This window comes from Gymnodraco acuticeps, unplaced genomic scaffold, assembly GCF_902827175.1.
Source record: "Gymnodraco acuticeps unplaced genomic scaffold, fGymAcu1.1, whole genome shotgun sequence".
NCBI classification, from domain to species: Eukaryota; Metazoa; Chordata; class Actinopteri; order Perciformes; family Bathydraconidae; genus Gymnodraco; species Gymnodraco acuticeps.
The window spans coordinates 197,018-222,840 of record NW_022990217.1 but is presented as its reverse complement, the minus strand read 5'-3'; the positions used below and the strand labels follow the sequence as shown (position 1 = coordinate 222,840).

The 25,823-nt window shown below is 42.3% G+C and overlaps 1 protein-coding gene across 1 annotated transcript in view; it reads left to right on the top strand.

Moving 5' to 3' along the window:
* The window catches only part of LOC117547758 (golgin subfamily B member 1-like), a 58,736-nt gene that overhangs the window by 18,133 nt on the left and 14,780 nt on the right, over positions 1-25,823 (top strand). The window contains 9 exon segments of the mRNA XM_034218573.1: positions 2,929-3,035; positions 4,747-4,870; positions 7,184-7,317; positions 12,624-12,733; positions 13,979-14,147; positions 14,235-14,339; positions 14,725-14,886; positions 14,888-15,580; positions 15,582-25,823. The exon segment at positions 15,582-25,823 is cut by the window's right edge and continues 273 nt beyond it. Of these exon segments, the coding sequence (XP_034074464.1) occupies positions 2,929-3,035; positions 4,747-4,870; positions 7,184-7,317; positions 12,624-12,733; positions 13,979-14,147; positions 14,235-14,339; positions 14,725-14,886; positions 14,888-15,580; positions 15,582-25,823 (11,846 nt within the window).

Genomic DNA, 25,823 nt, shown 5'->3' with positions numbered 1-25,823 from the left:
CATCACCTTATTTCCTTATCTATTGACATTTTGATTGCCTTGATCAGAATTAAGGATAATGATTGTCATGTAAACACAGTTTGCTGAACACTTAAACAGATCCAACCTTGAAAAGTCTTAAAATAAATAAATTAACAACAAAAAAAGGCTTTCATGAGAATGGAAAAGTCTTGAATCAACCTTAAGAATACAAAATGAAATAATTGTTTCTGAAGTTGTAATTTCAACTATCATAAACAAATGTTAACAACTGAAATCTGACTTGCTTTCAGGATTCACGTGACATTCAGGCACAGAAGAAATAAAAAATCTATTTAGCTTCACACTTATTTCACTCTTCATGGCCAGTATATGCTGCATTTTCTCAGTTATATTCAATGCTATACTGTGGTATTAGATGCATAGTCCTTTTAAATTACGCTCTGCTTAACCTGCTGATTTCACTGACCCCTCACTGACCTCTGCCTAACCCCCCGATCTCTCTTTCTCTTTCTCCCTTTGCTTTGAGCTCACCCCACTTTCTCTCCCCTCACGTTAAAATCAGCCTGTTGTCACAAAACAGATGGAAATATGTTTTTTTCGCTCCCAAAAACAATCTGGCACTCCCCTGCTTGCATCTCTACGCTGCTAAATGAAAACCCACAAAAGCACATATAACTCCCCCTCAGATCAAATCAGATACTGTGGTAAAAAACTCCGGCTTTAAGTGTGTGTTTAGCTTAAAGTCGTTTAGCCACTTCCTCTGACTCCCACGTGTGTGATGCTGTGTTTCTCTCGCTGTGCAGATTAGGTGTGCATGGCTCTGACCTGGATGTTGTTTGTTAAGTGTTTCTCAGGTCCATTATGCAAACATAACAAATTCATACATGTCTGGAGTTTCAATAAAGATCATCCATATCAAGAACAATAACTATAAATATAGTTTTTATGAATCCTTCAAGCTCAAGTGGAGGGAGGAGTCCACATCCACAACTTAACGATGATCAATTGAATCAATAATGACGATGGAAACACTGACGGAAAATCAGAATCTATCCAAATACAAATGTGTCTTTGTTCAGTACAGGAGGCTGGATGAGTAAAATGAAAAGCATCTCTCCTCTCCTACATGGTGCTGAAAAACACACAGTGGAAGTTATTTTTCAACTGATTTCATATTATTACTATTTATTTATACAATTATTTACATCTTATATTCATGAATAGCAACTAACAGAAGATACAGGTCATCATTACCCATTATTAGGGCCTGCTTTGAGCTAATAACCTTAGACTTTATTATTCTGAAACTCATTAAACGATGATTAAGATAACACCTTTTAATAATTCAGGTATTGGCAGCAACAGTTATAAACCTGAAATCCTGGATGGGACAGATACAATTTCAGACACCAATAATAAGTTTAAATTATCGATGTATAAATAAATCACATTTTCAAATAATTATTCCCTTTAAGCAACTTGAAGGCTTTAAACCGGAAGAATATGTGCAGGGAGTCTCGTTTATGGGACTCACAGCACCTGGAAAAAAGCAAAGTGTATAACCTAATTGTATAACGTTGATATTGTAAATCTAAATCAACATTTAGAGAAATAAAAATCCAGATGCTCATGCTTCTATTGAAACTGGAAAATGAGCATAATAGATAGATGGATAGACAGATGGATAGATGGATAGATAGATGGATGGATGGATAGATAGATAGATGGATAGATGGATGGATGGATAGATAGATGGATGGATAGATAGATGGATGGATGGATAGATAGATGGATAGATAGGTAGATAGATAGATAGATAGATAGATAGGTAGATAGATAGATAGATAGATAGATAGATAGATAGATGGATGGATGGATAGATAGATAGATGGACAGATAGATAGATAGATAGATGGATAGATAGATAGATGGATAGATAGATGGATAGATAGATAGATGGATAGATAGGTAGATAGATAGATAGATAGATAGATAGATAGATAGATGGATGGATGGATAGATAGATAGATGGACAGATAGATAGATAGATAGATGGATAGATAGATGGATAGATAGATAGATAGATAGATGGATGGATGGATGGATAGATAGATAGATGGATAGATAGATGGATAGATAGATGGATAGATAGATGGATAGATAGATAGATAGATGGATGGATGGATGGATGGATAGATAGATAGATAGATAGATAGATGGATGGATGGATAGATAGATAAATAGACAGATGGATGGATGGATGGATGGATGGATGGATGGATGGATGGATGGATAGACAGATAGATGGATGGATGGATGGATGGATAGACAGATAGATGGATGGAGGCATGGATAGATAGATAGATAGATAGATGGATGGATGGATGGATGAATGGATGGATAGATAGATAGACAGACAGACAGACAGGACTTTATTTATCTGGAGGGAAATTGTTGTGCCAAAGTTACAAAATACAATAAAACACGGCAGCATCAAAATAATTTGTCCTCTTTAAGGCGAATGACCTGATAAAGTATGAAGACATGAAACTACGATCAGTAAATGAAGCACAGTGGCTCACATCCACACGGTATATCTATATTGATAGTTTTTGTTCTTGGTGTGGACGTCCCTTTACTTCCTCTTTCTCCGCCCTTTACTCTCTCTGTCTCTCTTATTGCCTTCACTGTTTTATAACTCTGTTTTCATATGTCAGTTCATACGTAGTGTTGAAAGTGCCTCACCTCCCTCTTCATCAAACACCATCCACCTCAGCTCTGCAGAAAATAGTCTTCTTTTAGCCTCTTTACATCAATCTGTCCCTCCCTAGCATTTCATTACTGTTACACCCACCACTTCCCCTCCATCCATAAACACCCCCCCCTCTCCCTGTGGCACAAAACTGATTGAGGATGACTGGTTCTTTCCTGGCTGCTCCGATCCAGCACTGGCCAGCCGGCAGCAGGAGTTGGAGGAGGAGCTGACTCAAGCTCGGGGTCTCGGCCAACATCGGAGCAAGAAGCTCTTGACCCCCGCTCAACGGAGCCTGCAGGTGGGTGGAGGGGTTGAATGCTTATCTGTGTGTATTGTAGGGCTGCTCGATTATGGCAAAAATCATAATCTCGATTATTTGGGTCAATAATTGATATCACGATTATTAAAAACGATTATCCATTTACTTTGAAAACATCAATTTATTCGAGAAATGTGAACAGTATGTTTTTAACAGTTGATTACCCTGAACTTTAAGTTTAATTCAACTGAAAAACCAATAAAAAAATATTCGTTTTATTTCGATTACGTTGTTTTCGTAATCATTGCAAGCCGTAATTGCGATAAAAATACGATTAATTGAGCAGCCCTAGTGTATTGTTTATGAAAGATTGTGCACATAAATTATAGTTGTCCCTTGTTTTACGCCAGAGAGACCCATAGAAGAGCTCAGAAGAATTTCATTGCCATTTCCACACTGTAGCTTCGTGCATATGACAATAAAACCTTTGCTTTTTAATGACTGTTTTTAAATACCATGTGCTTAATGTCTGTAATTTTTGTAAAGCACTTTGAATTGCCTTGTGTTGAAAGGTGCTATAAACATCAACTTGCCTTGCCTTTGAATCTAGAACAGGAATTGAGAACCAGTGAAGTTTGGGCGTACGTTCTGGATGTAATTGGTCAATGTTTTTGCTCTCTCTCTCTCTCTCCGGCATAACACGAGGAACATGGAACAAAGCAATAACAAAACTTAATCAGAACATGGAGAACAGGGGTTAAATGCTTATAAAATGGTGCACATAAATCATGGTTGTCCCTTGATTTACGCCAGAGAGAGCCATAGAACAGGAATTGAGAACCAGTGAAGTAGAAATTAAGAATCATCTTTGGGCATACGTTCTGGACGTAATTGGTCAATGTTTTTGCTCTCTCTCTCTCCGGCATTGACAGACCTGACTTAATGCATGATAAGATAAAAAGAATCCCTGTAGGGAAATGCAGGTGTTATAGCAGCAACACAATACGATCAAAAGAGAAACGCAGATCCATGAGAACATACACATGGATAACCAGAAAGATATCGTAAAATGCCTGCCTTCGAATAAAGATGGCGCCGGTGATGAACGCTGCCGTGTCTCCAACTCTGCCTTTTCCCCCCGCTTTTTTTCAGTGTTTGTTTACTTTTCGTTGTGTGCTTCACTATTATCTGTGTTATTGAGTGAGATTCATCACAGCTAGAAAACCACCAGGCTCAGGGACAGTTTCATTCCACAGGCCATAAGACTGTTAAACACCTGAACTCAGAACATCCATACATTCATTAACTTACAAATTAGTTATCACTTGTATAGAGACTTTTATGGCACTACTTCTACAAGTATAAGTTATACTTTAATTGTATAATTAAGTGGATATCTAATTGCTTACACTTTAGACTATTCTGCACTATTTATATTATATTATATTTTATTGTATTTACTTGCACTATTGTTTCTGTGTTATTGTGTTGCACTGTTGGAGGAGCCTGTGACCTAAGGATTTCATTGTCATAACTGCACTGTAGCTATGTACAAATGACAATCAAAGCCTTGAACTTGAACATTAATCAAGTGTCTCCCTCTTGCAGGAGGACTTTGAGTTTGACGGGCAGTGTTTTTGATACAACTTTTGTACACTTGAATATCTGCGTTTCATTATTTTCATTAGAATGATGCGTTCGGAGGTAGTTATTATGTCATTGCCTTTTACTAAGTGTCTCCCTCTTGCAGGAGGATTTTGAGTTTGACGGGCAGACCCCCTTCCAGGACCCTCACGGTCCTTCGGAGAGCACCACCCAGATGGAGGGAGAGAACATGGGAGGTTGGTGGCCCGAGTTCAGTTCTCCTGACACAGGTGTGAGACCCGCTGGACAGTTTACTCCGGCATGCACACATCCGCACGTTACTCTGGATAAAGTGTCTTTGGGTTATTTTGTCGTTTTCACCATAACACTCCAAACTTACTTCATAGGGAATGGGAAGAGTGGTGTAGGAATTAGTCGAAAAACCGGAATTAGTCAGGATTTTAGCCCTTCTGTCAACTGGTCTGGAGATCAATGGTTTTCTGGATGTATTTTTGATTGTTATCCTGATATAAGGTCTGTGGTTAACATAAGCTGAAGAAATGTTAACGTTTTCTTCCACAACATAAAATACGTCAGTTAACAGCCCACTGGTACATTTTAAAACGTTGGTTGCTGACAAGAGTCTAAATGAGACGACTAAACGTCATCATACTCAACATTAGCCGCCATTAGCTTAGCGGTGGTGACGTGAAGTCATGTGACCGTGCTGTAGTTCCTATATAGCCCAACATTAGCCGCCTTTAGCTTAGCGGTGGTGACGTGAAGTCATGTGACCGTGCTGTAGTTCCTATATAGCCCAACATTAGCCACCTTTAGCTTAGCGGTGGTGACGTGAAGTCATGTGACCGTGCTGTAGTTCCTATATAGCCCAACATTAGCCACCTTTTAGTTTAGCGGTGGTGATGTGAAGTCATGTGACCGTGCTGTAGTTCCTTTATAGCCCAACATTAGCCACCTTTTAGTTTAGCGGTGGTGATGTGAAGTCATGTGACCGTGCTGTAGTTCCTTTATAGCCCAACATTAGCCTCCTTTAGCTTAGCGGTGGTGAGGTGAAGTCATGTGACCGTGCTGTAGTTCCTTTATAGCCTAACGTTAGCTTTTAAACCACCAAAACACCAGAGAGGCGCCAACATCAGTAACTGTGTACTCTCCATTATTCTCATAACTTATTAATTAACTTTAATTTAGTAAAATAACACTCATCTTCCTCTGTGAAGAGTTTCCCTCTGTAAAGACATTTATATTTCAGGTGTACTTCAATCAATTTGGTTAAAACAGACAGATGACTGTTGAAAGCTAATGACGCTATTTTCAAAGATGGCCACCACGTCCCAGAATGCACTGCGATTCCCATTCCCTATTGAGCAATTGTGGTGGTTTTGTTTTTCTTCATCTAACCTGCCAATATTGTGAACTAAGAACTGGGTGATCTATATCTACAAATTCAATTGAAACTAATTTGAAACATTTATTAAACTAACTCTGGGAATATTGGTGTAACACCGAGAGACACACTCATTCATCGTTTTACATTTCCATCATTTGAAGTTGTTTCTTTGGACACGTGCATGCTGGTGGAGCTGGCTAGTGTTGTTTTGGATTGGTCGACTGAATGCATTGAATTGTTGCGAGATCATATGTAGGTGACAACGTGCACCCATTGTGGTAAGTTTTGTTTTTCATCGTTTTGCATGTTCCATTATTTTTTCCTTCATTTCCTCTCATCCTGCTGGTTGTCTTTTAATCCTCTGCCGTTCATGCAATCAAAAAATAAATCAGCATGTAGGAAAAGCAAATTGAAATGAAAATGATAATTTTGGAAGTTGTGTTTCTAAATGGAAATCTGATGTATTTTCTGGTTGTTTGCGGCAAAACCTTGAACTCTTGAATTCTCATCTTGTCTTTTAATCAACGCCTGACACAGAATGTCTTTTAATGACCCCATGTTTAATAGTTTCCTCACACTTTGCATCCTGTGATTATGACTTCCCACTCACTCAATCTTTCCTCTAGATTTTCCCGCTTTTTCCCGGCATTTGGGAACATGAGCACAATCATGTAATTTACTATAATTAAGAACAAAGACAACATGTAGTATTTAAAGTTGGTTTAGTAAATAATGACTAACTCCTTTTATCCAATCAATCCATTTTTTGTATTACGGATTTTTCAAGGTTAATAAAAAAACCTCTAGACATCAAACAAGACATGTAAGAAAGAACATTGAATGTGTTGCAGCCCTACTGTAGCATAATTTATCAGTGATTAAAGACAGTGTTTTTTTGGATGAATCAGCGGATAAGACTGTTGTTTTTGTTAAAAATAAAACTAATCCAGCACGATGGAAAATTCAACATTGTCCAATCAAAGTCATGTTTGATTAAATTAAATAGCACCCTACAAATGTGTAAAAAAAGTCATAATAGAAAAATGTGGCGACTCAGAAAGATGCAGTGGAAATGCACGTGATGCTGATTGTATCCTCTTAGATCCATGGTAACTCCACCTCCCCATTAAAGGCCTTTCTCTGATTCGTGTTCCTTTATGTCTCATCCCTCACACCTTTGCTCTGCTGCCTGCAGACGGTCTGCGCTCCGTTGTGGAGGAGCTGGAGCTGGAGAGGAACCAGCTGCAGGAGCAGATCCTGAGTCTGGAGGAGCGCTGCCAACATCTGGAGGACCGACTGCAGCTGCAAGCTCGCATCGAGACGCTTCAGGTAACCTCAGCATCCAGAACGTTAAAGGTCTCCTATTATTCAAAACCCACTTCTTCATGTCTCTTCTACATCACCATGTGTCCCCTCTTCTTAATGTCTCTTCTACATCAGCATGTGTCCCCTCTTCTTCATGTCTCTTCTACATCACCATGTGTCCCCTCTTCTTCATGTCTCTTCTACATCAACATGTGTCCCTTCTTCTTCATGTCTCTTCTACATCAACATGTGTCCCCTCTTCTTCACGTCTCTTCTACATCACCATGTGTCCCTCTTCTTCATGTCTCCTCTACATCACCATGTGTCCCCTCTTCTTCATGTCTCCTCTACATCAACATGTGTCCCCTCTTCTTCATGTCTCCTCTACATCAACATGTGTCCCCTCTTCTTCATGTCTCCTCTACATCAACATGTGTCCCCTCTTCTTCATGTCTCTTCTACATCAACATGTGTCCCCTCTTCTTCACGTCTCTTCTACATCAACATGTGTCCCCTCTTCTTCATGTCTCTTCTACATCAACATGTGTTCCCTCTTCTTCACGTCTCTTCTACATCAACATGTGTCCCCTCTTCTTCATGTCTCTTCTACATCACCATGTGTCCCCTCTTCTTCACGTTCTCTTCTACATCACCATGTGTCCCCCTCTTCTTCATGTCTCCTCTACATCAACATGTGTCCCCTCTTCTTCATGTCTCCTCTACATCAACATGTGTCCCCTCTTCTTCATGTCTCTTCTACATCAACATGTGTCCCCTCTTCTTCATGTCTCTTCTACATCAACATGTGTCCCCTCTTCTTCACGTCTCTTCTACATCAACATGTGTCCCCTCTTCTTCATGTCTCTTCTACATCAACATGTGTCCCCTCTTCTTCATGTCTCCTCTACATCAACATGTGTCCCCTCTTCTTCATGTCCTCCTCTACATCAACATGTGTCCCCTCTCCTTCACGTCTCTTCTACATCAACATGTGTCCCCTCTTCTTCATGTCTCTTCTACATCAGCATGTGTCCCCTCTTCTTCATGTCTCTTCTACATCACCATGTGTCCCCTCTTCTTCATGTCTCTTCTACATCAACATGTGTCCCCTCTTCTTCATGTCTCTTCTACATCACCATGTGTCCCCTCTTCTTCATGTCTCTTCTACATCAACATGTGTCCCCTCTTCTTCATGTTTCTTCTACATCAACATGTGTCCCCTCTTCTTCATGTCTCCTCTACATCAACATGTGTCCCCTCTTCTTCATGTCTCTTCTACATCACCATGTGTCCCCTCTTCTTCATGTCTCCTCTACATCAACATGTGTCCCCTCTTCTTCATGTCTCCTCTACATCAACATGTGTCCCCTCTTCTTCATGTCTCCTCTACATCAACATGTGTCCCTCTTCTTCAATGTCTCTTCTACATCAACATGTGTCCCCTCTTCTTCACGTCTCTTCTACATCAACATGTGTCCCCTCTTCTTCATGTCTCTTCTACATCAACATGTGTACCCTCTTCTTCACGTCTCTTCTACATCAACATGTGTCCCCTCTTCTTCATGTCTCTTCTACATCACCATGTGTCCCCTCTTCTTCATGTCTCTTCTACATCAACATGTGTCCCCTCTTCTTCATGTTTCTTCTACATCAACATGTGTCCCCTCTTCTTCATGTCTCTTCTACATCACCATGTGTCCCCTCTTCTTCACGTCTCTTCTACATCACCATGTGTCCCCTCTTCTTCATGTCTCCTCTACATCACCATGTGTCCCCTCTTCTTCATGTCTCCTCTACATCAACATGTGTCCCCTCTTCTTCATGTCTCCTCTACATCAACATGTGTCCCCTCTTCTTCATGTCTCCTCTACATCAACATGTGTCCCCTCTTCTTCATGTCTCTTCTACATCAACATGTGTCCCCTCTTCTTCACGTCTCTTCTACATCAACATGTGTCCCCTCTTCTTCATGTCTCTTCTACATCAACATGTGTCCCCTCTTCTTCATGTCTCCTCTACATCAACATGTGTCCCCTCTTCTTCATGTCTCCTCTACATCAACATGTGTCCCCTCTTCTTCACGTCTCTTCTACATCAACATGTGTCCCCTCTTCTTCATGTCTCTTCTACATCAGCATGTGTCCCCTCTTCTTCATGTCTCTTCTACATCACCATGTGTCCCCTCTTCTTCATGTCTCTTCTACATCAACATGTGTCCCCTCTTCTTCATGTCTCTTCTACATCACCATGTGTCCCCTCTTCTTCATGTCTCTTCTACATCAACATGTGTCCCCTCTTCTTCATGTTTCTTCTACATCAACATGTGTCCCCTCTTCTTCATGTCTCCTCTACATCAACATGTGTCCCCTCTTCTTCATGTCTCTTCTACATCACCATGTGTCCCCTCTTCTTCATGTCTCCTCTACATCACCATGTGTCCCCTCTTCTTCATGTCTCCTCTACATCAACATGTGTCCCCTCTTCTTCATGTCTCCTCTACATCAACATGTGTCCCCTCTTCTTCATGTCTCCTCTACATCAACATGTGTCCCCTCTTCTTCATGTCTCTTCTACATCACCATGTGTCCCCTCTTCTTCATGTCTCCTCTACATCACCATGTGTCCCCTCTTCTTCACGTCTCTTCTACATCACCATGTGTCCCCTCTTCTTCACGTCTCTTCTACATCACCATGTGTCCCCTCTTCTTCATGTCTCCTCTACATCAACATGTGTCCCCTCTTCTTCATGTCTCCTCTACATCAACATGTGTCCCCTCTTCTTCATGTCTCCTCTACATCAACATGTGTCCCCTCTTCTTCATGTCTCTTCTACATCAACATGTGTCCCCTCTTCTTCACGTCTCTTCTACATCAACATGTGTCCCCTCTTCTTCATGTCTCTTCTACATCAACATGTGTCCCCTCTTCTTCATGTCTCCTCTACATCAACATGTGTCCCCTCTTCTTCATGTCTCCTCTACATCAACATGTGTCCCCTCTTCTTCACGTCTCTTCTACATCAACATGTGTCCCCTCTTCTTCACGTCTCTTCTACATCAGCATGTGTCCCCTCTTCTTCATGTCTCTTCTACATCACCATGTGTCCCCTCTTCTTCATGTCTCTTCTACATCAACATGTGTCCCCTCTTCTTCATGTCTCTTCTACATCACCATGTGTCCCCTCTTCTTCATGTCTCTTCTACATCAACATGTGTCCCCTCTTCTTCATGTTTCTTCTACATCAACATGTGTCCCCTCTTCTTCATGTCTCCTCTACATCAACATGTGTCCCCTCTTCTTCATGTCTCTTCTACATCACCATGTGTCCCCTCTTCTTCATGTCTCCTCTACATCAACATGTGTCCCCTCTTCTTCATGTCTCCTCTACATCAACATGTGTCCCCTCTTCTTCATGTCTCCTCTACATCAACATGTGTCCCCTCTTCTTCATGTCTCTTCTACATCAACATGTGTCCCCTCTTCTTCACGTCTCTTCTACATCAACATGTGTCCCCTCTTCTTCATGTCTCTTCTACATCAACATGTGTCCCCTCTTCTTCACGTCTCTTCTACATCAACATGTGTCCCCTCTTCTTCATGTCTCTTCTACATCACCATGTGTCCCCTCTTCTTCATGTCTCTTCTACATCAACATGTGTCCCCTCTTCTTCATGTTTCTTCTACATCAACATGTGTCCCCTCTTCTTCATGTCTCTTCTACATCACCATGTGTCCCCTCTTCTTCACGTCTCTTCTACATCACCATGTGTCCCCTCTTCTTCATGTCTCCTCTACATCAACATGTGTCCCCTCTTCTTCATGTCTCCTCTACATCAACATGTGTCCCCTCTTCTTCATGTCTCCTCTACATCAACATGTGTCCCCTCTTCTTCATGTCTCTTCTACATCAACATGTGTCCCCTCTTCTTCACGTCTCTTCTACATCAACATGTGTCCCCTCTTCTTCATGTCTCTTCTACATCAACATGTGTCCCCTCTTCTTCATGTCTCCTCTACATCAACATGTTGGTAAGGTAACCCCCCCCCCCCCCCCTTATCACCTGAATCTCCTCCTAGAGCACCATTGTGTTCTTTTTAACCAAATCTCTCTCAGAGGGGCGTGGGGAGGGGCTCCTTATTTTCATCTAAAGTAACAGACAGAGAATCAGCACTTTGGAAACAGGGCTGAAACAGAGGGGATTATGGGTAATGCTGCAATGATCTGTTTGGTGTTTCAGCCAATCAGAGACATGTTCTGTATATATCTGAGACCTGTAATATATTGATGAAAAACAGTATAATAGGGGACCTTTAAACGTTCTCTCTCACACTGAAATCTAACTCTTAATCCTGACTCGCCTCGTGAGGAAACGATGAGTGAGCTGCATGTTTTCCCCTGAGGACTAGGAGTTTGTAACAAACCCTTCTAACACAGGTGACGTTTGATGTAGATGAAGATGAGCAGCCATATTGGTTCCCTCAGGTGTGTGTGGCCTCTCGTGTGTGTGTGTGTGTGTGTGTGTGTGTGTGTGTGTGTGTGTGTGTGTGTGTGTGTGTGTGTGTGTGTGTGTGTGTGTGTGTGTGTGTGTGTGTGTGGTGTGTGTGTGTGTGTGTGTGTGTGTGTGTGTGTGTGTGTGTGTGTGTGTGTGTGTGTGTGTGTGTGTGTGTGTGTGTGTGTGTGTGTGTGTGTGTGTGTGTGTGTGTGTGTGTGTGTGTGTGTGTGTGTGTGTGTGTGTGTGTGTGTGTGTGTGTGTGTGTGTGTGTGTGTGTGTGTGTGTGTGCCCGCGCTGGAGAGCACCTCTGGCGGTGACGGCTAACGGTGTGGTGTGTCGTTTGATCCTGGACACCTTCTGACTTTCAAAATAATATGAAGTCACAGACTCACCGGGTGTCCTTAATCACATTTCACTCCCGTCTTTGAATATAAAAGTGTATTATTTCCACATAACTGGGGAAAATGGATTTGAAATATTCTGTTATCAATTAGGGCTGCTCAATCAATTTATTGTTTTATCACATATGGTCTAACAACATCCGAATCGCAGTAAAAGGAACATTTGGTGAAGGCAAAGTATCTGAAAATATCTGAATGAGGTATGGTAGAACTTCAGAGAAGTCCTGGCCTACGAACGATATACTACAGACTTAATAAATCAGTCAAAATAATCATCATTAGTTATTTTTTCTAAATGTTGCAGCCCTAATGTCAACAGCAGTGAGTATGAATCACACAGCTCCTCTCGGCTTCCTGCTCTGTGTGCAGTGAGTCTTTTCTCCGTGGCTTTTTATCAAATCTTTGCATATTCATGTGTGTTTTTCTGCCACCTCAGAACGAGTCGGAGAGACTTCAGAGCCAGCTGTCCAGCGTCCGGAGTCAACAGAGCCGAGACGCAGAGAAACATCAGCTGCTGGTGAGCAGCCTCAACGAGCAGCTCAAAGGGTAAGCTACGTATACGATACGATACGATACGATAATGCTTTAATGGTCAGATCAAGTCTGACATTTGACTTTCATCACAGCAGCTCCATGTGTAACATCAACAGACAAATATCAAGACACAATACATGAACAACAAACATTTAACAGCACAATCACTGAGAGAAAACATTATTCTCCGCACCAAATCACTCTTACTTCCTTTTCCTACATTGAAATATATCTGATCACATAGTTTGATTGTTTGATTGCCTTTTTTTTATATCACTTGAATAGTAATAAAGTATTTGTCCTTTTATTCGAAAGCTTTCTTAACTTAAAGTACAAAAGGCATCAAAATGTACTTAAAGGGGACCTATCATGCAAAATGCACCTTTGTACGTCTTTTATACATGAATACGTGTCCCCGGTGTCAGGGAACTCAAAGTGTCAGAAAACACAACCCTCTCTCTTTTCCTCCGTACCCAAATCTCTAAAAACGGGGCTTTAACGGATCTGATACAGATTTGAAAATAGTCTGACATCAGTGACGAGGAGCTCCGCCTATATGGCCAACTCTCCACCTATCAGGGGCATGAGAGGTTGCTGTGGCATGGTAACAGCATGGTAACAGCATGGTAACAGCATGGTAACAGCATGGTAACAGCATGGTAACAGCATGGTAACAGCATGGTAACAGCATGGTAACATGACGCTCGTAACTCGGCCCCTCCTTTGCAGGGGGGTCAGCTGCAGAGCATGCAGGGTGGAGGAGAGCAAAATAGAGCGAAATGAGGCATGGCTAAAATGCATGATCTGTTTGGTATTTTGAAAAAGAAAACGTATAAATATACCTTATACCTTATATGGCCCTACAATATATTATTCAAATATAGCATGATAGCTCTCCTTTAAGTTAAAGTACAAAAGGCATCAAAATGTACTTAAAGTACCAAAAGATAAATGACTCATTATCTCTAATAGCCTATTTCTAAATATGTTATATACTGGAATAATGAAGGAAAAAACATTCAGTATGTGGAATATATCAAGATAAACTTAGAAAGTTTACGTCAAATAATTAACATAATTTCCCAATTTGGGATGATTAAAGTATCACTCCATCTAAAAATGTGCAGAATTACACAAAACATATACAGTAAATATGTCAAAATGTATATATTAGTGAGTTTCATAAATACTTTTTACAGTTTTGCCTTGAAGTTACTCTTGAAGTGTTATCAGAGTCACTATGATGGTGTTTTTCAGACTGAGCAACACGCAGGAGTGTCTGGAAAGCTCGCTCATCGAGAAGGAGAACACGCTGGCCAAGACGTCGGAGAAACTGGAGCTCATCAACGGCCTGCGAGAATCTCTGAGTGACAAAGAAACTCAGTACAAAGACGTTTCTGACAAGCTCCTCCAGACTGAGCTCACCGTACGTTCTGACCCCTTATTTCTGTATACGTCACATTTCAATATTGAGCTGAATGTAATTGTGTATTTCTTGTGTTTTGTCCCGTAGCTGGAGAATGTTTCTCAGAAGGGCGGCGTCTCAGAGAAACAGTGCTCAGAGCTGAAGTCAGAAGTGATTGACGTCACTCAGAAGCTGAGCGTGTTAAAGGAGAAGGTGAGATTTTATAAATGAGAATATCAATCAGTTTTTGTTGTTTTTTTATCGCATTTTGGTCAATTTCCCGCTCTTTTGGACCATTTTATATACAGCATTTCTTGTTGTTATCTTGTCTTGTATCTCTCATGGTCATTTTGTATCTCTTTTTGGTCGTTAAGTATCTGATTTTGGTGATTTTGTATTGTTTATAGTCTGTTACAATAACCGTCCATGCTTCTGAGCGACCTTGCATTCATTGCATTAAATTGCATACATTGACATTTATGTTTTACTTCTTGACACTACCATAAAGAATATGTGATATGAGCTAATCAAATATGACTTTGGACTTGTGATAAATATCCTCTTGCCTCACATCACTCTTTTTATCTCCTCGTTTCAGGCCCAAAAGCAGGAAGTCACCATCGAAACTCTACAATCTGAGCTCGATCAGACCAACGAGGAGCTGGACAAACTAAATTCCGCCCACTTAGAAGAACGAGCCCAACTCATTCATGACCTTCAGAGCTGTGAGCGGGAAATCGACAGACTTAAAGATGTCGTAGTTGGAGAAGGACGAAGAGATATCAACGCTCTCCGGTAACATGGCGGAGTACGCGGAGCAGGTCACGATGATGAAGCAAGACATCAAACTCAAAGACGAGACCCTGGTCCGTGTGGAAACTGCTCTGAGTAAAGTAGAGCGGGAAGCCATGATTCTCAGAGAGTCGCAGACTTCAGAGCAGAAAGATCTGGATGGAAAGATCACAGAGCTGGTGGAGAAACTCAAAGACACTGAGATGGAGCTGCTTAACGCTAAAAAGGAAAGCGAGTGTAAGGTGACTGAAGTGGAACATCTGATAAGGCAAACTGAAGAAGATAAAAAAACCATTCAGGACCTTCGAGGGGAGATCCAGAAGCAGATCGTGAGCCAGCGTAACCATCTTACTGAATGTGAAACGCATATCGCTTCACTTCAGGAGCAGCTGACTTTATCCACACAAAAGCAGCAGGAATCAGAAGCACTCCTTCTGCAGCTCAAAGACAAAAACACCAGCAGCGAGCAGATACAGCAGCAGCTTAATGACAAGGAGCAAACGTATGAGAAAGAACTGAAATCGTCCAAGGAGGAACAGAACAAACTCTTGGCTCAGGTGGAGAAATACAATCACGAAATGCAGACGTTGTCCAACCAGTTAGAGGTGCAGGTACAGAGTGAGGAGCACATCAAAAAGGACATACAGGAGAAACTGGAAACCTATAGCAACACTGGAAAACAAACTGAAGAGCACAGATAATCAGGCTGAGGAGGAGAGGCAGAACTTCAACACTGAGATGCAAAACCGTGACTCAGAAAAGGAGAAACTGAGCAATGAACTCGAAAGCAAATCTGAAAATATCTCCAAACTCAGAGGTCTATTAAAAACCATGAAGACGGAGAAAAAGCAGCTGCAAGATAAACTCAAAGGGCTAACAGAGGAGCTGGAGCTACAGAAGCAGAATGCAAATGAACTGAATGGAAAGGTCACGTCTGCTCTTGAACTCAACAGCAGTCTTGAGAAGCAGGTAGATTGCCTTACGAAAGAGAAAGAGAGACTTGACATGGAAGTAACGGAAAGCGTAAAAAGTATTTCCGAAGTCTCACTTGAAAAGGATTCCTTGCAAGCCAAAGTATCCGCATTGGAAACTCAGCATTCACAAAACAACGCAATAATTGAAGAGCTACAAAGGGCTAAAGAAGATTTGACTCATCGCAGAAATGAGTTGAATAAAGTTCTTGAGCAAAGCACGCACTCAACCTCAGAGGTCCTCTTAGCGAAAACAAATGAATGTAGTAATCTCAGCCAGTTACTCAGGGAAAGGGAGGACAAGGTGACACATCTGCAGGAAGAAGTACAACGTGTATCTTCTAAGGTAGAGCAGCTTCAGCAGGACATGGCAGAAAAAGACCAGGTTGTAATAGAGCATCGAGCGCAGATAGAAACCCAACAAAACCAGCAAACACAACTTCAGGAAACTGTTTCTCTGCTGCGAGAACAGGAGAAAGGTCTGAAGTCTGGCTTAATGGAGAAGGATACGATATTACAAGAGAAACAGGAAGGGTACGACAGTTTGCAGAGTGAAATTACACAACAGAAAGATATTGTTTCTAAGCTACAAGCAGAAGCTGAATCACAAAATGTGGACCACTTAAAGCTTCGCACGCAGATTGAAGAGAAAGAAGGGAAGTTGAAACAAATGACGCAGCAGTGTCAAAAACAAAAAGACAAAGTCAACGATGCTAACAAATCTGTTAAGTCTCTGAGTGAACAAATCCGTGTCCTGGAAGAAAAGGCCGGACAGCTCGAAGCTGAAGCTGAACGCAGGCAAATGGAGATAGCTAGCTTAAACGGCAACATCCAGGCAATACGTGAGGAAAACCAGCAACTCCGTGCCGCTTGTGAAAGCAGAGAAATGCAGCTTTCTCAGCAAACACAACTTCTATCTGAACTTGATGGACGCCTTAAAGCGACTCTTGAACAGAACTCCAGTTTTAGCGTACAGATTAGCAGCCTAACAGAAAACAATCAGAGACTACAAGAGGAGTTAGCGCAGAACATCAAATCTGTTTCTGAGCTAGCCACTGAGAGGAAGTCACTCCAAGAACAAATCTCTGGGCTTCAAAGTCAAATCTCGGAGAAGCAGAAGATTATTGAAGAGGTGTTGAATGAAAAGGAGATGCTTACTGTTGCAGGAGATGAATTAAAAAAGATCCTGCGGGAAAGCGAAACGTCGAGCTCTGCAGGTTTGCTGGAGAAAACGAGTGAATGTGCCAATCTGTTGAAAACGTTAAGGCAGAGAGAAGGACAACTTCAAAGTCTAGAAGAGCAACTCGATGCCTTTAAGAAGCAAGTCAGTCAGCAAAGTTCACAGTTGGACGCTCAGCAGGACCAACTGCTGCAACTTCAGGATACGATATCAATGCTTCAGGAACAAGGATCTGTCCTCAAGTCAGGGCTGATGGAGAAAGACAAGATGTTGCAGCAGAAAGCAGAGGAGAGTAGTTTCTATCAGAATGAAGTTGTGCAACAGAAAGCCTTAATATCACAGGTGCAGGGTGAGTTCGAGTCACTCAGGCAAGAGTGCTCGGAGGCGAAACAGCAGATAGAGCAAAAAGAAAAGACTTTATATAACCAGAAAGACGAGCTGGACAAACGAAGCGAGTCGGTGATCTCGCTCAGCGGTCAGCTCGGTGCCGTGAACCAGAGCGCTGCAGAGGCAGAGGTTGAGATTACAAACCTAAAGCGTGCCGTAGAGAAACTCACTGCAGAAAACGGTCAGAAAGAGGAGCAGAGGAAAGCAGAGATCATCGATTGTAACGATAACATTCAAGCACTGAATGAGCAGAATACAAGATTGAAATCTGAGTTTCAGAAAACAGTGGCAGAGTTGTCCAAAGCACAGGACGAGGTGACACATTTCAAAACAGCCGTCTGGGATGTGGACAACAAACTTAAAACTGTAGACTCGGAAAAAGATAGGCTTAATTTGGCAATGCAAGAAAAACATGATTTGATCCAGAAACTCAACAGTAGGATTAGTGAGCAGGAGGAGCAGCTGAAACGGAACGAAGACAACAATGTCAGTTTAAAAGCAAAGGTTTCAGAGCTTGAAGAATCTGTGTTTAGACTCAGAGGTGAAGTCGATAGTCTTTCTTCAGAGTCTTCTATCCTGAAAACTACTTTGGAGAAAAAAGAACAATCAAGTCTTGAATATCAAAGTAGTTCTTCAGCTGCCGTCGAAAACCTCAACTCAAGTCTACAAACCAAAGAGGTGGAGTGTGAGAGCTTGAAAGAAAAGATGTCCCACCTTGGGGAATCGATCACAAAGCTCAACAGCACCCTCCAAGTTCAGATGTCTGAAGCAAAACATCTGAGAAAGGCCTTGGGAAAAAAAGAGTCCGCTCTTCAGGAACAATCAAAGACCCTTCAGGAAATCCAGAGACGATCCGATGAAGCTTTGCTCTTCAAATCTCAGTTCATGGAAAGCACAGGCTTGGTGTCACAGCTACAGAATCAAATCCAACTGCTGTCCACCGAGTCTGCAAACCTCAGACAATCAGCAGAAGAAACACAAAGTGCCTTTAACAACCTACAAGAGAAGTATGCAGCTAACTTAGAGGAGCTGCAGGATGTGAGACAGCAAGTGTCCCAAAGGACTGATGAGGTGTTAAACCTTCGGAGGTTATTGGACGAACATCAGACGGCAAAGACGATGGTAGAAACTCTGAGAAATGATTTATCTGAGACGCATCACAAACTCCAGAAAACAGAAGAGTTTAACTCCATTCTGTCAAACGAAAAGGACGAGGCGTTTGCTTCTCATCAAGCAAGCGTTTCACTGCTGACCGTCGAAATAGACAGACTCAAATCACAACATCTTCAAGTCGTGTTACAGATGAATGCTCTCACAGAAAACGTTGAGCAGAGGGAAATGGCTCTCCATGCGATTAACAGTCAGTACACATCGCAGGCCAAACACGCATCCCAGCTGGTGTCGGAAATGCAGAAACTAGAACAGCAGAATAAGAGGCTAAATGAGGAGATTAGTTTGTCAAAGAACGAGCACCAGAAGCTTCTTACGGCCGTCAGTAATGAAAACACACATTTACAGGAGGAGGTTAGGAAACATCTAGCAGAGAAGGAGGGGCTGGAAAGGAGTCATCATCAAATATTGGCCTCCCAGGTTCAAATGGAGCAGCAGTCCAGCAGCACAAAGGAGAAAATGACGTCCGAGAAGGAGAGCCTTCAAGCTAAGGTTAGTGCCAAAGATGAGGAAGTTTCTCAATTAAAAGAAAACATTCACAGGATCGAGCAAATTCTGCAGGATTCTGAGCAAGAGTGGCTCTTAGTTTTGGATAAAGAGAAACAGGATAGGAACATACTCGCAGAACAATTGCAAAGTGTTGAAAATGAAATGAAGTCTAAAGATGTTAAAGTTAATGCTCTGAAAGGAGACCTGGACAGTTTGCAGGAGAAACTAGCAGAGGCTTCATCTGCGATTAGGCAGGGGTCTGATCAACTGCGCGCCAAAGAGCTGGAGGCAGCAGCATCCAGGATCCAACTGGAGAAGGTTTTAGCTTCGTTCCAGGAAAAGGATAATGACAATGATAATTTGCAACAGGCTCTAAAAGCGGCAGAACATGAGTTACACAAACTTGTAGTGATCAGGAATGGTACCAACACAGATTTGTTAGCTAAAGGATCAGCAGATTTAGGGACAGAAAAGGCCTCTTTAAAGGACATGATTACACAATTACAAGAAAGTCACCAGTCGGAGGTAGCTGCTCTGAAACATGAGTTGGATAACACCGTGACACAATTACAAAACACCCAGAACACACTTGAGAAAGGAGAGAGGAGTAATGAAGAAAAGGGTCAACAAATGTCACTTTTGCAAGAGATGGTCGAGCATCTACAGACAAGGCTCAACGCTGAGTCAGAGAAAGTGAAAGAAGCTTCTGTCAAACACTCGTCTCTACACTTTGAATCACAAGAGAAATATGAGCAGATCAACTGTTTGAGCATTCAGATAAGTCAGCAGAAGGAGCTTCTTGCTGGACTCAGTCAGCAGTTAAGGGATAAAGACGCATCCATCGCCCAACTCATAGAATCAGCCTCAAATGAAAGGGTGAAACTCGGTGAGGAAAAATCATCTCTAACGGCACAATTGGAAAGCATGGAGCGGGAACACAACACCTCCATGAAGAAGCTTGAAGAGATGTCTCAGCAGTTAGAGGAACAGATTTCAAGCTCTCACAGTGAAATAGACACCATGAGTGCAGAGAAGATCGAGCTGATTAAGAAAAACGACGATCTAAAGAGTGAACTAGCCAAGGTGTCTAAAGAGAAAGACGCAGCGAAGAAGAAGCTCCAAGCTGCTCTCGTTGTGAGAAAGGATCTGATGAAGAAAATCGAGCGATATGAAAGCCAGAAAGAAGAGAGTGAAAACATTAAAACGGAGGTTTCACTTTTACAGGATAAATTACAGGAAGTAAATAATCAAGTCCAGGCGTCTGCTCAGATATATGAAGAACATGTGTCAGTTCTTGAAAAGAGACTTCTTGAGAAAGAAGGAGAGATTCTTGAACACAAACTTGGAAGTGAAAGACTTGTGGAACAATTACAGTCGGAAAAACAAGTCTTGAAAGCCACACTCAACGAGAAAGAACTTTGTTTGTCAGAAACTTTGCAAACGCTGAATGAGAAAAGCTCTCTGCTGGAGAAGCTGCAGTCCACTGCTTCAGAGAGGGAGGAAGCATTCGACCAAGAGAAGACAAGCTGGGTGCAAAAATTAGAAGACCTTCAAAATGAAATAAAGACATATCAAGATGAGATAAAGGTCAGATCGTCCTCCACATCTACTGCTGTTGATTTAGAGAATGAGCTTGCTCAAATCAAGCTTGAAAAGGCAAAGCTACAGAAAAAGGCTCAGGCTGCCTTGCTGGCACGCAAAGAGACCCTGAAGAAAGCTCAAGAAAGTGAAAATAAATTAACTCAAGAGCTAGCCGAACTGAAAGACGACTACAAGGCTCTCCTGGAGCAGCGCTGTCAGCAGACCAATGAGTTAAACGCCGTCCAGTTAGACTTCGACGAGAAGGTCAGGGAACTGGAGGAGCTCCATAATAACTCTGTGTCTGATCTAGATGAGCTTAAAACCTTAAGACAGCTTGTCGAGGAGAGGGATACAACTCTCCAAGATCTCAAGATGGCTCTGGCGGAGAAAGAGAGCCAGTGCCATTCTCTTTCTAACCTGCAGAAAGAGCTGGAACATGTTAAATCCAAATGTGAGAGTATGTCTCTTGAGATGGCAAGAAAAGAAGAGGTAGAGATTGACTTGGAGAAAGCTCAGGCAGAAGTAACAGAGAAAACAGAAGAAGTTGAGAAATATCTGGAAACAATTAGAGTTGCTGAGCTGCAGAGCCAACGGGAGAAGCAAGCTTTATTGAATGAAAATACATCTCTGGAGACCCGTCTGAGCATCGCTGAGTCTGCACTGGAGGAACGCATGCACGCAAATGAAGGAAAATATCTACTTTTGATGGAGGAGAACAAGGCTCTTTTGGAGAACAGTAATACGTTGAAGGTGGAACTCGAGACAACAGTTGATTTAGTTTCACAGAAATCCTCAGACGTTTCAAACGTACAAAAGACTTTAGCAGAAACACAGCAGCAGCTCAGTGACGTAAGAGGCAATTTGACTGAGGAGCTTGAAAAAGCACAACTTCATTGCACTGAAAAACAATCACATTTGGATTTGTTGAAGCAAGAAATAGAAAATGCTTACAGATTAATAGATGAGCTCCGAAATGAGGTAACCACCCTGGATAAGCAACTAAAGGAGAAAGTGAATGAGCAGGTACATCAGAACAAGCCTGACATGTATGCCGATGTTAACGAAGAAGTCGTAAGCTTGTCTTGCAAAAGTGCTGAAAACTTTGAAGTGAAACTAAAGGAGAGAGATGATGCCTTGCTTGTTTCTCAGGCTCAAGTTTCGGAAAAGGAAGAACTAATTGCTGCACTTGAACTGCAATTACAACAACAAATGAAAATAAATGAAACCACCATTGAAAAGATGAGAACAGAGTCTGATGAGTTTCAGAAATCTCGAGACAATGGCGGCAAAATGAATAATCAGGACAACCAAAGCAAAGTTGCTCTCCTAACCAGGAAACTTCAAGCAGCTTTACTTTCCAGAAAAGAACTCTTGAAGGAAACTGCGATGCTAAAGGAGGAAGTAGAAAAGCTGTCAGAAAAACATGTAGCTAACGAAGCCGACTACTTCACTCTGGAGGCATCAGTGCTGAAGTTAAAGCAACAAAATACGGACTTGGAAAGCTCTGTGTCATCCCTAAACAAGGAGAGAGACGGGCTGAGGACTCACGCTGACGGCATCTTAAATGATAATCGCAGTTTATCCGCAGCCTGTGAAAGCTTGAAGCTAACCATAGAAAACACCACACAGCAGAAACAGGCTTTCTCCTGCCAGCTGGAATCTCTTAAAGACTCTCAAACAGACGAGCTTACCAAGTGGAAGTCAAAACACGCCGAGCTGAAACAAGAGTACGAATCTCTTTTACAAGCTTATGAAAATGTGAGCAGTGAAATGGACAAGATGAGACAGCTTTTGGAAGGGGCTAAAAGAGATAGGCAGGAAGCCCTCAGGAAAATCCACAAACATGAATCTGAGATGGAGATTCTGGAAAAGCAAGCGAGAGAGATGGAGGAAGAAAATGGAAGAATTACAGAGAAGATGCACGTATTTTCCAAACAGAAACGGCAGAAGATTGAGGAGCTGGAGGATGAGAATCAGAAAATGAGAAAAGAGCTGACTGAGCTTGAAGAAAACCACAAAATGGCGACGTGCGAGATGACTGTAAAAGATCAGCAATTAGAGACCGAGATTTGCCGACTTAAAGAGAATCTCACTGAGTTTGAGGTTGAAAATAACCAATTGTCAGAAAAGCTTGAAGAAGCCAGCTGTTCATTGGAAGTGAAGCACTCCAAATCAAATGACTACTCAAACAACATGCAACTAAAACTTGATGAAGCTCTGAGTTTGAATAACTCACTGACAGCTCAGATTGAATCCCAGAAAACAGAACTCGGTGCTCAGTTGGAAATGTACAACTTGTTACTGAAAGAGAAGCAACACCTTTCTGGAAGAATTGAGTCGATACAGAATGATCAGGAAGCTCAACTGGGACAGAAAGATGATGACATTAAAGAGCTCAAAGACATAATCAACAGACACAATCGAGAAACTATCAACCTGAATGAGAAGGTGAGAATCCTAGAGGATGATAAGTCACTTCTGCAGGAGGAGCTTGAAAATGTTCAAGAGATTTCAGACAAAGTTAAAAATGAAAATGAATATTTGGAAACTGTGATCCTCAAGAACACTGAGAGGATTGACGATCTGACCGAGTCGGTCTCTGTGTTGCAAACCCAGAACAAGCAGCTGTCCTCTCAGCTAGCCGTCAGCAAAGACATGAGCAGTCAAGTTCGCCAAGAGAAAGAACAGGAGCAGCTGAAGTTAGTCCGGGAGTTTGAGGAGAAGCTGAAGACGGTTCAGCGAGGCAGTGAAGGCACTAAAAATGTGAAGAAAGAACTGCAAGAGCTTCTCAAAGAAAAGCATCAGGAGATCAATCAGCTTCAGCATAACTGCATCAAATACCAGGAACTGATTTTAGATCTAGAGAGGGCTCTGAAGACATCTCGGTCAGCCCGTGAACAGTCTGAGAAAGAAATGAAGAAAAGCTCGGAGAAAATGGCGGTATTAGAGGAGAGAAGTAAACAAGTTGAAGCTGAGCTGATAACACATAAGAATCTCCTCCAGGAGGCCACAGCAACGATGTTGAGTGTCGAGTCTGAAAGAGATCAGCTGGCTCTGGACATGTCAGAGGAAAGTAAAAAGTTTGAGGATCAGCTCATAGAGAAAAGACAACAACATATAGATGAGATGCAATACAATTCCTACATGGAGAATCAAGTCATGTTACAGCAACAGATTGATGATCTTAAGGAGTTAAAGGAGAAAGAAAGTCAGAAGGTGAATGAACTGAGGCAGCAGCTCGACTCTCAACATCTGCAGATAATCACTTTCAAAAGATCAGCGGAGACGGATGAGGCGAAGCTCTCGGCTTTATCTGCCACTCCTCAGGGAGCAGATGCTTCCAAACTGTGGAACGATTTGTACCAAAAGACGTTACACGAGAAAGATAACCAGCTCCTAGAACAGGGTTTCGTGATCAAACGATTCCTGGATGACATGAGAGTGAAAGATAAAGAGATGAATGAGGTCCGAGTGACCAAGTCCAGACTGGAGAGGACTCTCAATGAATACTCTATGGCCGCCGCCGCTCAGCAGAGACAGCTCTTCATCATGAGCGCGAGCAACGCTGAATTTAGTGAGACTGCAGAGCTCATGGATGTGCAGGTTAGGGAACTGGGTGCGCACGCTGATAGATTAGAAAAAGATAAAAGCGTTCTAAACCGAGAACTGGCTGACAAAGAAGGTATCATTTCTCTGATGCAGCTAAATCTACAACAATTAGAGAAGTTAAACGAAGACTCGGATGCTCAGCTGCTCCTTTTACAGTCTGAAAATGACAAAGTCCAAGCTGACTTTGAGAAGCAAGAGGGACTTTCACTGCAACTCAAAACACTCCTGCATAGCAAAGACTCTGAGATCTCCTCCTTACTGTCGTGTAAAGACGGACAGATGTCAGGATATCTAGAACAACTCCAGACCAATTATCGTACCCAGGTCGCGCTTTATGAGGACCGGTTAACCTCTTCACGCTACCAGAGAGAAAAGGCTGACCAAGTGTTGAGAGGTCTTGAAGCAAAGGTGAAAAGTCTGCAAATCCAAGTTACCAAGTCTAGCCAGGAAAAAGAGCAGATGGCTGCTAAGATGGAGTCCTTTAAAAACTCGATGGCGTCTTTACAGAGTGAACGGGAGCGATTGATGTCAGAATACAGAATACTTGAAGCAAAGAGTCAGTTAAGTTTCATGGGTAAAGACGGCTCTGCCGACGGGGAAGGTGGCGCCACCAAAGGCCTTAAACATGAAATAAGGAAGCTGTTGCACCAAATGGATGATCTCAACTCTGAGAACGCTATGCTCAGGGCACAACTGGTGCGCTACAGAGAGGATTTGAACCAGGTTTTATTCCTGAAGGACAACCAGCTGAAGATCCTGCTAAAGAAGCAACAGGATGTGATCAAAGACCTCGAAAGCCAAAAGGCGGCAGCAGAAAAACAGCAACGAACGTCTCAGTTGGAACTTCAAAAGGAAGAAGAAGCAAGCAATACTTTTAAAGCAGAGACCTTGAAGCTAACAGCTCATGTCTCAAATCTTGAAGCTGATGTTGTTACTCTTAAAAAGGAAAAAGTCTCGACGAATAAAGGCAAAGTGATTAGTGATTTGCAGGAAGCAGTGGCAGCCAAAGCAGCTGAATGTAATGACCTCCAGCAGAGAATTCTCTCTCAGAAACTCCTCAATGACGAGCTCAAGGAGAAAATGCAGCTGTTGGAAAAAGAAACGGAGAAAAGCCTTGGTGAAGCTGAGGACAAATACAACAGTGAGCTGGACGCCTTCGAGCGCGAGGTGGTGCTGATGAGAAACGAGCGAGAGACGGCCGATGGACGAGTCGCCGATCTCGCGAAAGATCTCTTGGAAATGGAGCAGCAGCTATCGGAGGCTAAAACACAAAGCAAAAACACCAAGGCTCAGAATGAGTCCATGGTTAAAGCCATGGTCGCTCTGCAGGACGACCGAGACCAGCTCATCGAAGACTTCAAGGTCCTGAGGAACAGATACGATGAAGAACTCAGAGAGACTCAGGCAGCTTTGAACAACATGGAGCGCAGTCTGCAGGACGCCACCTCCGACCTGGCCATGGTCGCCAAAGAAAGGGACATCCTAGTACAGAAATTAAAAGCTTTGGAGAACAAAGAC